This window comes from Cyprinus carpio, chromosome B20, assembly GCF_018340385.1.
Source record: "Cyprinus carpio isolate SPL01 chromosome B20, ASM1834038v1, whole genome shotgun sequence".
In the NCBI taxonomy this organism is placed as follows: Eukaryota; Metazoa; Chordata; class Actinopteri; order Cypriniformes; family Cyprinidae; genus Cyprinus; species Cyprinus carpio.
In genome coordinates this window covers 2,712,586-2,725,917 of record NC_056616.1, presented here as the reverse complement: position 1 = coordinate 2,725,917, position 13,332 = coordinate 2,712,586, and the positions used below count along the sequence as shown (strand labels likewise).

Sequence of the window (13,332 nt, the reverse complement as noted above, 5' to 3'; positions counted from 1 at the left end):
GAATACAAAAAGAACTGAGAAGCTAGTGTTACTTTTAAGAAAACAAGCAGTTAGTAAATGAATAGATTAAAAGGGGCAAGTTTTTTTTAAGAATAGAATTACAATAGATAGTGCTAGAGTTAAAGGGGTCAAATAAAGATGGAAGAAAAATAGCACTGTATACTTGCAAGGGTACTATTTCCATATTTTTTAGTTTATTAAAGTGAAATTTTATGTGTAATCTAGTTTACATCTACATTTTTCTTTTGTATCTTGCTATTAAATCTTATAAAGAATTACAAAGAAACAGCAAGTAAAATGTTGTAAAATTTGCTTAACCCTTTTTTATTAACAACTTACAGATGAACTTATAAGTATGCTATTATTTTACTTGTTAAATACAGGTACATCTCAATAAATTAGAATGTCGTGGAAAAGTTCATTTATTTCAGTAATTCAACTTAAATTGTGAAACTGGTGTATTAAATAAATGCAATGCACACAGACTGAAGTAGTTTAAGTCTTTTGTTCTTTTAATTGTGATGATTTTGGCTCACATTTAACAAAAACCCACCAATTCACTATCTCAACAAATCAGAATACTTCATAAGCCTTCTGGAAAGTATGTTCATTTACTGTACATGTACTCAATACTTGGTAGGGGCTCCTTTTGCTTTAATTACTGCCTCAATTCGGCGTGGCATGGAGGTGATCAGTTTGTGGCACTGCTGAGGTGGTTTGGAAGCCCAGGTTATCTTTGACAGTGCCTTCAGCTCATCTACATTTTTTGGTCTCTTGTTTTCATTTTCTCTTTCTTCTTGGATCAATACCGACATAGATTCTCTCTCTGGGGTTCAGTCTGATGAGTTTGCTGGCCAGTCACAGTGCACACCAGCACCATTGTTCATTTAAAACCACTTTTGGTGCTTTTGGCAGTGTGGGCAGGTGCCATATCTGTCTGGAAAATGAAATCAGCAGTCTTCAAAAATAAGCTGGTCAGCAGAAAAAAGCATGAAGTGCTCCAAAATTTTCTTGGTAAAACGGATGCAGTGACTTTGGTTTTCAAAAACACAATGGACCAACACCAGCAGATGTCATTTTGCACCCCCAAATCATCACAGACTGGTGTGTGGAAACTTAACACTGGACTTGGTCTATGAGCTTCTCCACCCTTCCTCCAGACTCTAGGACCTTGGTTTCCAAATGAAATACAAAACTTGCACTCATCTGAAAAGAGGACTTTTTCTCCTTAGCTCAGGTAAGATGCTTCTAACGTTGTCTGTCATTTAGGAATGGCTTAACAAGAGGAATACGACAACTGTAGCCAAATTCCTCGACACGTCTGTGTGTGGTGGCTCTTGATGCCTTGACCCCAGCCTCAGTCCATTCCTTGTGAAGTTCACTCAAATTCTGGAATCGATTTTGCTTGACAATCCTCATAAGGCTGCGGTTCTCTCAGTTGGTTGTGCATCTTTTTCTTCCACACTTTTTCCTTCCACTCAATGTTCTGTTAACATGCTTGGATACAGCACTCTGTGAACAGCCAGCTTCTTTGGCAATGAATTGTTTTGTGGCTTACCCTGCTTATGAAGGGTGTCAGTGATTTTCTTCTGGACAACTGTCAGATCAGCAGTCTTCCCCATGATTGTGTAGCCTAGTGAACCAAACTGAGAGACCATTTTGAAGGCTCAGGAAACCTTTGCAGGTGTTTTGAGTTGATTAGCTGATTAACATGTCACCATATTCTAATTTGTTGAGATAGTGAATTGGTGGGTTTTTGTTAAATGTGAGCCAAAATCATCACAATTAAAAGAACCAAAGACTTAAAGTACTTCAGTTTGTGTGCATTGAATTTATTTAAATATACGAGTTTTCACACAGTACAACGGCAGTGAAAAAAAAATCAACTCTCCCACTAAATACTAATTAATTTAAATCCAAATAAACACATGTCCTTCTCAAAAAATTAGCATATTGTGAAAAAGTTCATTATTTTCCATAATGTAATGATAAAAATTAAACTTTCATATATTTTAGATTCATTGCACACCAAGTCTGAAATATTTCAGGTCTTTTTTAATTGTTTTAATACTGATGATTTTGGGCATACAGCTCATGAAAACCCAAAATTCCTATTCTCAAAAAAAATAGCATATTTCATCCGACCAATAAAATAAAATTGTTTTTAATACAAAAAAAGTCAACCTTCAAATAATTATGTTCAGTTATGCACCTCAATACTTGGTCGGGAATCCTTTTGCAAAAATGACTGCTTCAATGCGGCGTGGCATGGAGGCAATCAGCCTGTGGCAACTGCTGAGGTGTTATGGAGGCCCAGATGCTTCGATAGCGGCCTTAAGCTCATCCAGAGTGTTGGGTCTTGCGTCACTCAACTTTCTCTTCACAATATCCCACAGATTCTCTATGGGGTTCAGGTCAGGAGAGTTGGCAGGCCAAATTGAGCACAGTAATACCATGGTCAGTAAACCATTTACCAGTGGTTTTGGCACTGTGAGCAGGTGCCAGGTCGTGCTGAAAAACGAAATCTTCATCTCCATAAAGCTTTTCAGCAGATGGAAGAATGAAGTGCTCCAAAATCTCCTGATAGCTAGCTGCCTTGACCCTGCCCTTTGATAAAACACAGTGGACCAACACCAGCAGCTGACATGGCACCCCAGGACCATCACTGACTTGGGTACTTGACACTGGACTTCAGGCATTTTGGCATTTCCTTCTGCCCAGTCTTCCTCCAGACTCTGGCACCTTGATTTCCAAATGACATGCAAAATTTGCTTTTCATGCGAAAAAAGTACTTTGGACCACTGAGCAACAGTCCAGTGCTGCTTCTCTGTAGCCCAGGTCAGGCGCTTCTGCCGCTGTTTCTGGTTCAAAAGCACACGCCTGTGCACGGTGGCTCTGGATGTTTCTACTCCAGACTCAGTCCACTGCTTCCGCAGGTCCCCCAAGGTCTGGAATCGTTTTTTGCCACACTTTTTCCTTCCCACAGACTTCCCACTGAGGTGCCTTAATACAGCACTCTGGGAACAGCCTATTCGTTCAGAAATTTCTTTCTGTGTCTTACCCTCCCGCTTGAGGGTGTCAATGATGGCCTTCTGGACAGCAGTCAGGTCGGCAGTCTTACCCATGATTGTGGTTTTTGAGTAATGAACCAGGCTGGGAATTTTTATAGAGAACCTGAATCCTTTTGCAGGTGTTTAGAGTTAATTAGTTGATTGAGATGATTAGGTTAATAGCTCGTTTAGAGAACCTTTTCATGATATGCGAATTTTTTGAGATAGGAATTTTGGGTTTTCATGAGCTGTAGGCCAAAACATCAGTATTAAAACAAAAAAAAAGACCTGAAATATTTCAGTCGGTGTGCAATGAATCTAAAATATATGAAAGTTTAATTTTTATCATTACATTATGGAAAATAATGTACTTTTTCACAATATGCTAATTTTTTGAGAAGGACCTGTATTGTACTTGTTTATGAAAGACAACTTTGTGTGCTCTCACACTACTAACTACTAATTTAATAGTTGTTATATTGCAAGTAAACTCAAGTTTTTTTCTTTTTATTTTACATGCATGTAGCATCATAGTTATACACTGAAAAAATTGTATTATTCAAGTCAAAAATATTATTTAACATCACCGAATCAACCAAAATACATTTATTTCTAACAATAAAACAAATTGATATGGTTTAAACCAAGCAGAAGTAGTAACAATAGCATTTTAATTTTTGTATTTTTACTTTAACGGAACATTATTTCAAGTGATTGTATTGTGACGGTATCGTAGTGAATGGCACGCATATGATCACCTGCAATTATAAGTAAAAACTATAATTTCATCAAAAACAATTCACTCCATCCTTATCAACAGACTCCATTCTGATTCACAGTCTCTGCCGTTAAATTATGTTACTGTGTAATAAAGACAAAATGTCAGATGGAAATTCTTTGCAATCTCACAATTAATTTCAGCCCACTTAGTTTTTTATTTATTTTATTTATTTATTACCAAAATAACCTAGTTGTTCGAAAATTACTTGGTGAGCTCATCAACATTCAACAATAATAATAATATATATTAAAACATATATAAATGCATAAATACATCTATAAATATGTCATATCAATTACAAGGAGTAAAATGCAGATGCATAGATACTAGAGGAATTAGGAGCATGCACAATCCCACGATAAGTGCCGTTCAGAAAAAGTGTAGACTTAGTTTTAATTGCTTTAAGGTGTCTGATTGAAGGTAGAAATGTAAAGAGCTGTCTGGCTGGATGTAAGGGATCTTTAAGGATTGTTAGACCTTTTTTCTGTAAACGTGAGACATAGATCTCATCAATAGTGGGACAATCACAACCAATTATTTCCGAAGCAGTCTGAGTTAGAATAATATACAACCATTTTTACCACTTTATGAGCACAATTAAGTGAAAATCACCAGTTTCCAGTTTAAGTCTATGAGATGTTGTGTAGAACTGTAGGCAGAGGGAAGGGGCAGTTCTAAACCTAAACATGAGCGTATGATTGTGTTTACCCTCTTGTGCAGTGGGGACGCTCCATGTGGTAGTGGCATGAGCTTTCTTGCCCCTCTCCTCTTCCATTTCGTCCGTTATGACCTCCAGGACCCCAAACTCATTCACCCGGAACTAAAACACACACAACGGAGACGCTTACACACTGTCTGCAATGCTGAATGTACATGACTAACCTACACACTCCCACCAGATGTCCGTCATTAAAACATAAAGATTTAATGCAGTAAGTTGGTCATGTTTAGGTTCATATTCAGTCTTGTGTTTATATATACACTGCAAAAATTGTTTTCTTACTTAGTATTTTTCTTGAATCAAGAAGCATTTACTTGACAGGTAAAATGATTTTAAGTCTTGTTTTCTAAAAAAAAAAAACAACAACAAAAAAAAAAACGAGCACAAATATCTGCCAATGGGTTAAGAAAAATAATCTTGTTTCAGCCTTTGAATTAAGATTACTTTTCTTACCCCATTGGCAGATATTTTTGCTCATTATAAACAAAAACTAACAATTTTTTTTTTTAGAAAACAAGACCATTTTACCTGTCAAGTAAATGCATCTTGATTCAAGAATGTTTAAAATAAAAAATACTAAGCAAGAAAACGTTCTCGGTTACTTGTAACCTCTGTTCCCTGAGATGAGGGTATGAGACATTGCTTTGGGAATATCCCTTCCTCCAAATACTACTAAAGCCTTGAATCATGCCAGTGAAACTGGGTAATGGCATTCAAGTAGGGGTGCCCCGATAAAGATCGGCCGATCATTAATGTGCATCTCGTCAGTAAAGCCGGTTCTCTAATCAGCGGTAAATTCCATCAGGTGCATGATTTCACATAGAGCAGCTGTTACAACATAGAACCATTGTTAACTGACAAGCTGCGCAAATAAACACTGATAATGAATGCGGATTTGCGCTGCTTGTCAGTTAACAACGGCCCTGTGTAGTAACAGCTGCTCTATGTGAAATCACGAACCCGATGGAATTTATCACTGATTAGAGAACCGGCTTTACTGACGAGATGCGCATTAATGATCGGCCGATCTTTATCGTGCACCCCTACATTCAAGCGCATGAAATATGAGGGGCTCCCACTCTGTATAAGGCAGCACTTGTACGTCATCCATTCAGAATCTTGACTGAAGCAACTTGCCATTCTAAGATACTGAGCTAGGTGACACGGCAATAAGAGCAATGTCTCGTTCCCTCATCCCAGGGGACCAAGGTTACGTGAGAAACATAGGTTACGTATGGTAACCCTCGTTCCCTGAAGGAGGGAACGGAAACGTCACATCGGATGACCGACGAATTGGGATCTCGCCTAGAGGGACCAATCCACTTTGAGTGTAAACTAAATGAGCCAATGCACATTGGCATGCGATTACTGCATCCAGCTGCTGCTGATCACAGCGTGAGTATAAGTAGACAGCAGGTACTTATATTCAGGTTTTCACTGAGGAGCCAAGCCGGTGAACCGGTCACTCAGCAGTGGTACAGGAGCTGTGGCAACGGGTGACAGACGAATTGGGATCCCTAGCAAAGGGCCACAGGTACTGCCCTTTCCAGTGTCCTGTGGAAGCCACCTGCGCCCCTACTTTTTGGTGCAGGTCAGGGCTTACCACAAGAAGACCAGCTACTTCTGCTATGGCACTACCCAATCAGTAAGACTGAATAACACTGGGAAAATGTACCCGTTCCACTTGGAACAGGGACGTTGCAGAAGCTCAATCCTTCCCGAAGGAGGTTTCAGAAGCAATACACATATGAACATCCATTTAGGTGCATATGTAAGATTGGAGGTGATTGTAACAGCAGAAGGGAAACACAGCTCTGAGACCATACCGTGGACTTTACACATATGGTATCCACTTAGGTCTCTACATATGAAACCCAGCCTTCTACCAGTTCTAACGGATTCATCGAAAGAGGGCTTGGCGCCGGATGCTCTGCCATGTCTGGCTGCCAAGGGGACGGAGGAGCTCAATAGAGTCTACTGTATGGACTCTCTGGAGCAGTTATAGCAAGCCGACTCAAAGCTGGGGCCAGTCAGTGCTTCTACCCATTTGACGGATGCACCTGAAGATGCACTTCTGCGTGAGCATCGTGAACGAGAGCCTGTGAAGGACCCGGTTCAAGACGCCGCAGATCCAAGATGGGTCTCACCCCACAGCCTTTCTTGGGTACAATGAAGTAGGAGCTGTAAAATCCCATCCTCATATCGGCTGGAGGAACCGGCTCCTTCACATCCTTTGCCAGCAGGACTGTGATCTCTGCACGCAAGACAGGGGCATCTGCTGCATTCACTGAAGTAAAGTGGACCCCCCTGAACTTGGGAGGGCGCCGGGCAAATAGAATCACATAGACGAGCCTTACAGTCCAAAGAAGCCATCGAGACATGCTGGGTATCGCTAGCTCCCAGGCTACCAGACGCCGTGCAAAGGGGCACCAATGGAACTACAGCTGTACCCACAGTGGGGCAGCAAGGAAGAATGCAGGGACCCGGCGCGGGCGTCTCGTTGCCGGTCCGAGGCAGGATCTCAGTGTGTGTAACTCTTACCTGCATTCAAGCAGAGGGTGCTTGGGTAGTCCACTGGTTCGTCCTCCCGATCTGCCCACTGCTGCTCACTGGCGAGAGGAGAAGGTTGAGTGTGATATGACACTGGATCATCCACAACCCCCCCCCCCAGATTTGTGCACTTTTGTCGAGTATTTGGGAAGATTGGCGGGGAAAAAAGAAACAAAAATTCTCCACCTGGCCCTCCTCCGGGGGAGGGAGTGGTGCGTTCACCATCTCCAAAAGAGCAGATCCCTCCATCTCTGGGTCACCCGTCTCAGGGCCACTTGCTCTTGGGGGGACAGGGGGGGGGGGGGGGGGGAGGGGGAGGGGCCACTTGCTCTTGCCACCAGGTTTGGTGGGGGCCTGGATGGGCAGGGCGGCTGCCCTGCAGCTGGCTCCACGATACTGCTTTGCTGGAGGCTTCTGTGTTTGCAGCATGGGAGTGGGGGTGGCAGCAGGGAGCTGCCCTCGGTGATGAGCAGGCTGAGGTGCGGCCACCAGCGGCCGAGTAGAGGCAGCAGCTGCACACCGGGGCAGGATGTACCTGATGGCCTCTGTCTGCTTTTGGGCAGCGGAGAACTGCTGGGCAAAGTTCTCCACAGTGTCACCGAAAAGGCTGGTCTGTGACACAGGGGCGTTCAAGATTTGTGTCTAGTCTGTCTCACGCATGTTGGCCAGACACAGCCAGAGGTGGCGCTCCTGGACCACCACAGTGAACATCGAATCACCCAGAGACCATGCCGTAACCTTTCGTCGCTCGTAGAGCGAGGTCCGTTGTGGTGTGGAGTTCTTTGAGAACTTCTGGGTTGTGACCACCCTTGTGCAAGTCCTTCTGTGTGCCTACAGGCCTGGGAGGGGACAAACGGCTTGCTCCACCAAGTGGTAGCGGCATTTGGACACAATTGCATCGCAACTGACCGCTCCACATGGGGGACTTCCGTCTACCCCAGAGCTGCGCCACCATCGAGGGTGGTGAGGGAGGATGAGCCACTGGGGCAGTTTCTGGCAGTCAAAGGTGCCATGCATGACCCAGTGAGCTCATCATGCATCTCTGGGAAGAAAGGCACTGGGGTGGGGCCCTGAGAACCAGCGCGAGCTGCCGCCAGAGGGAACCCTAGCGATGGATCCGGGGGGGATGCGTGGCTACCAGCATCTTCACCAGTTCTGGGAACCACGGCTGATTTTGCCATATCGGTGCCACTAACAGAACAGATTCTCTGTCCTCTCTGATTCTGCAAGGCATGCAAGGCAGAAGTTTCACTGAAGGAAAGGCATACTTGCATACATTTGACCAGCTGTGAGCTAGTGCATCCACTCCCAGGGTAGAGTACACAGAAGAAGGTCTTTCACCAGCCGCAGCAGCGGCCACGAGTTCACACCCCCTTGGTGATTAATAAATGCTACCACCGTCTTGTTGTCCATCCTGATGAGAATGTGACGGTGGAGAATGTCCAGGAGAAAGCACTCGAGCGCTAGGTGTACAGCAAGGAGCTCCAGACAGTTTATGTGCCACAACTTCTCCATTTCTAACCATGTCCCAAAGGCTGGTCTGCCGTCGCATACGCCTCCCCAGCCCCTGCTAAATGCATCTGTCATAACAGTCTTTCTCCTTATCACTTGGCCAATAGGAACACCCCGGTGATACAGAGTCATATGATGCCAAGGGGTCAGAGCATCCCAGCAGTCACATGTAACTTTGATGCGCAAGGTGCCCGTGCGATTGAATTCAGCTCCACTCCTAAAAAGGAGATGTTCTGGCTCTGTACCAGCATGCTCTTTTGTGTATTCACATTAAGTCCTAAGCTCTGAAGATGAGCGAGGAGACTGAGCTTGTCACTGAGAAGCGTGCTCTCTGATTGGGCTAAGATTAGCCAATCATTGATATAGTCCAGGATGCAGATTCTGCTCTGCTTCAGAGGAGAGACAGCAGCATCAAGTCAAGTCATGTCTGCTTTATTGTCAATTCTTCCATATGTACAGTACATGCATACAGAGAATTGAAATTGCGTTACTCTCAGACCCATGGTGCATACAGATAACACTAACAGTAGAGCCTAAAAATCTAGATAGATACAGAATCCAGAATACAGCATCCATGCACCAGGGATAAACTGAAGGGTAGGACCATGAATTGGTACGCTATCCCCTCGAATACAAATCTCAGGAATTCCTGTGGTGAGGGGCTACCTGAATGTGAAAAGAGATAATCATGTGTGAGAGGATTTGTCGCAGCACAATTCATCGGTCTCAAGTCTAAGATTGGGCAGAGTCCGCCGTCTTTCATTGGTACCAGAAAATAATGACTGTAGAAGCCACTCTCGCCATCTGCAAGGGGCACTTTCTCTACATCACATTTTGCAAGGACGTTGTGTATTTCCTCTCGCAGAACTGAGGCATTCGGCTTCCGTACAGTGGACATTAACACACATTTGAAACAGGGCGGCCTGCAGAAGAACTGAAGCGTGTAGCTGTTCTTTATTGATTTCATAACCCACTCTGATACCCCTGCCTGTGCCTGGCACGCTTCTGTAAACTGTGACAGCAGGCGAGGCGGACTGCACACCGTGAGGGATAATTCGCCATTGGGGGGCGGGGAGTTTAATACCACACGAGTGTGAGAGTGAGTGATGGGGAGAGAGAAGTGAGAGGAGGAGAACTGCTCTGATTTTGAGGTGAGTTTTGTGTTTTTCAACTTTTGCACGGCATAGTGGAAAAGTCAAAAAATAAACATGACAATTACTTTCTCCACCCGCAACAGACTTCTTCAGTGGCTCGTCTTCGGCGCTGGGTGCAGCTTTCCTCCTCCAAGAGACAGTGTCAGGAACACGGCTTTGATTTCAGTGCCGGTGGCCTGCCGTATCTGTCAGGGCTCTTTGGCAGAACGTGGCTAATGGCCTTCGACTGTTTCTGCGCCTCAACGAAGTGCTCCGTGAATGTCTCCACTGCCGCTCCGAAGAGTCCTGAGTGCATCCAGAAGGGCCATTTTTAACTCCTTGAGTCCTTTAACTTGGTCAAAGTAAGCCACAGGTGACAATCTAGCACCACAAGATTTCACATGTAGCGGCCAATCGCTCGAGCTGTCACCTTCATCACTCGGAGGGCCAGGGCTGTTAAACACACCCCACTTGGTCAGCGCCGTCCACAGATGACAGAAGGAAGGGAACCGGGTTGTGCACTCGACAAGTGAGCGGCGCGTTCCATGACTTCAATATCTTATTCCCTGCACCTCAGGGAAAACAGGGTCGGGCCTCCGCGGGGTGTCCTTTCGTCCACGGTCCGACTGGAGGTACCACTCGTCCAGATGGCTTCTGGATGGCTCGGCAGGAGGCGCCCACTCCAAACCAAACTCATCAACTGCCTTGGACAGGGACACGTAGAGCTCGACATCACTTTGATGGAGGTCCCCCACATTTGCTGCCATGGGGCGCAGTGTAATCCAGCAGGCTGTTGGACCACTTCTCGCACAGACGCTGCCACCGAAATGGCATCATCCTCCTCTTCAGCGCCCTCCATAGCACCAAAGGACACCACATCTTGAGTGATGGCGATGGGAGAGGGGTGGAGAACAGGGGTCCATTAAGCGCACTGGATAGGGTACCTGCAGCAGGGGGGTGAGGAGCACCTACATGCATCGGTCCACCTGGACCTCTGACCAGACACCTACATCAGAATCTTGGGTCACTTTCCTCCTTAGCTCCTAAAGAGGCGGCAGCGGAGAGACGTACAGGGCTAGTTGTGGTCGAATTCATCGCTCTGGACGCAGGCCACATGGATGCCTGATATTCTGGAGGCTCATATATTCGATAGGCTCTATGCAGGAAAGGCAATTGCCAAGTTCAATCCTTGTTGTCCTTGTCCGAACTCTCACCTGGACACAGCAGGGAAGAGAAGGTGTTGGTCCGCTGCAGCGTTTAAATCACGATGAGTGTTCTTTGTTGATAGGCTTCTTGTCTTCTCATAGAAGGTTGTGCTGAAGGAACTCAAGATTCTGAATGGATGACGTAACAATCGCTGCCTTATATAAGAGTGGAGCTCCTCATATTGACATATAGTATCAACTGCCACTGGCCAGTTTTCACTGGCGATTCAATAAGGCTTTACAGTAGGTATTTGGGAGGAAGGGATATTCCCCAGGAATGTAAAGAAGATGACTTAAATCAAAAGGGAACCATTTTTTTTGCATTTTTACCTAAAGACCCTAATATGTATTTGCTAACCTTGAGCTCACTGCCAGAGCCTAGTGTTCCCACTCCGTCCTTTTTCCAGTCCATTCGCCCCAAGTGTTACACATCATAATACACAGCTAAGCGGCTGTGCTCGGGCCTGACAACTCCATCACACCCGCACACAGCTAATCTTGACAAAACACCACATCATAACTCCACATCAACCACCAGAGATAAGTGACATCGTGATCATTCAGCCCAATTATGGTGACCCATACTCAGAATTAGTGCTCTGCTTTAACCCATCCGAAGTGCACACACACACGAGCATTGAACACACACACACACTGTGAACACACACACCCGGAGCAGTGGGCAGCCTTTTAATGCTGCGGCGCCCGGGAGTGAGCAGTTGTGGGTTTCATGCCTTGCTCAAGGGCACCTAAGTTGCGTGGTATTGAGTCGTTGGAGAGAGAACCTGCTCGATGCACTCCCCCCAACCCACATTCCTGCGTGACACCGAGACTCGAAACATCACAACCCTTCGATTGGAGTCCGACTCTCTAACCATTAAAGGCGCACGACTTTTCTCCCTACAATATATGAGCCTTATTCACAATATACCACTAAAGGTCATGAAGAAACTTCACACTGAAACTCCTTCCTGTGTGCTCTTTGTACTTCATCTATACACTGACGACGTTGTGTGTTTTTGACTTACAATAGAAACAAAATTAACTTCTGATGTGTTATTTAGTTTTGTAATGCAGTTAAAACATGGTACCATGCAATATAACTTTCAGTCATGCACAGTCTGAATCGAATACTTCCATATCGACTAGATATCTTATAAAATGCACGTGTCACATTTTCATACATCATACATATATTATATACATTATTATTATATTTACTATACATATACACATAACATATATGTATATATTTACAGATATATTGACTCATATAACATAGATAGATACAGATACATATATATTATACATATACATATAATACTATATATACATATACTATATACATAAATAATATACTATATACATACATATTACATTATACATTATTCATCCTATATAATATACATATATTATATTACATATACATATATCATATAAATAAGAGATCTGTTTTTTGCATACAAATGAAAGCTTTTTTTTTTTTAGATAACTGCATTTTAACATGTTCAGTTTAAATGACAATTAAATTCGCATTAAATGTCTTTTTTCTTTCTTTTAGTTTATTGATAAATTATGGCCCAGACATATTCTTAACTGATCAGATTCCTTCATATACTATGTTAAATCATATTAAAACACTCTGAATTATTTTGCAAATTATTTCAAATAACAAAGAACAATTAGAAAGCTTTATCTATACAAAGAACATTGAAAAAGTGTCACCTGTAAATTTGTCTTCTGAATTTAGCATTTTTCTGATGCGCCTATTTTTTTATGTTCAGGTGTTATTTCTCCTTAATATGCAATGGAAAAGAACCCACTCATTTGCCATTAAAAATGAAACCTACGGAAACTAAACATAGGTCTTTTAGAAAACAAAGCACTTAGAGGCTTTTGCATCTGAACTCTTCAATTACATTTTTATTTATTCCAGTGCTAGTTGTACAATTTATCATCTAATGAATGATGCACTGGGGTTTTGCGCATTAAGACAGTATGCATTTGTAAACTGACTTTAATGCATAATCTATAAAATAAAAAACATTAGCAAAGACTGTTTGTCTTTCATCTGTCTCTTGCAATGTCAGATGTCAAACCTTCTTTTGCCTGTGTTACCCTTGGAACAACCACGAAGCAGCACAACACAAACACTGTTTAGCACTATACAAGCTAAACTGGAACAACGGGCATAATCATTGTATTAACAGGCAGATATCTTGAGGCACACACCAAGGCATCCTCTCAATCCTATTGTGTATGAGTTTTATATATATGTTTGATTTTTATATATTTAGTTTTTTTTGTTTTTTATTTCTTTTTTGATTATATTTTTTTGTATTTTTATTTTTTTTTTATTTTATATTTTTTTTTTTTTTTA

General features: G+C 43.1%; 1 protein-coding gene across 1 annotated transcript in view; it reads right to left on the bottom strand.

The window, feature by feature from the left end:
- LOC109073856 (lethal(3)malignant brain tumor-like protein 3) overlaps nt 1–11,365 on the bottom strand; it is a 58,621-nt gene extending 47,256 nt beyond the window's left edge. Inside the window, exons 1-2 of the mRNA XM_042746278.1 lie at nt 11,311–11,365; nt 4,540–4,651 (exon numbers count right to left, since the gene is read on the bottom strand). Of these exons, the coding sequence (XP_042602212.1) occupies nt 4,540–4,651; nt 11,311–11,364 (166 nt within the window). The 5' untranslated portion in view covers nt 11,365. The remainder of the gene's footprint in view (nt 1–4,539; nt 4,652–11,310) is intronic.
- Between the last annotated feature and the right edge of the window lie 1,967 nt (nt 11,366–13,332).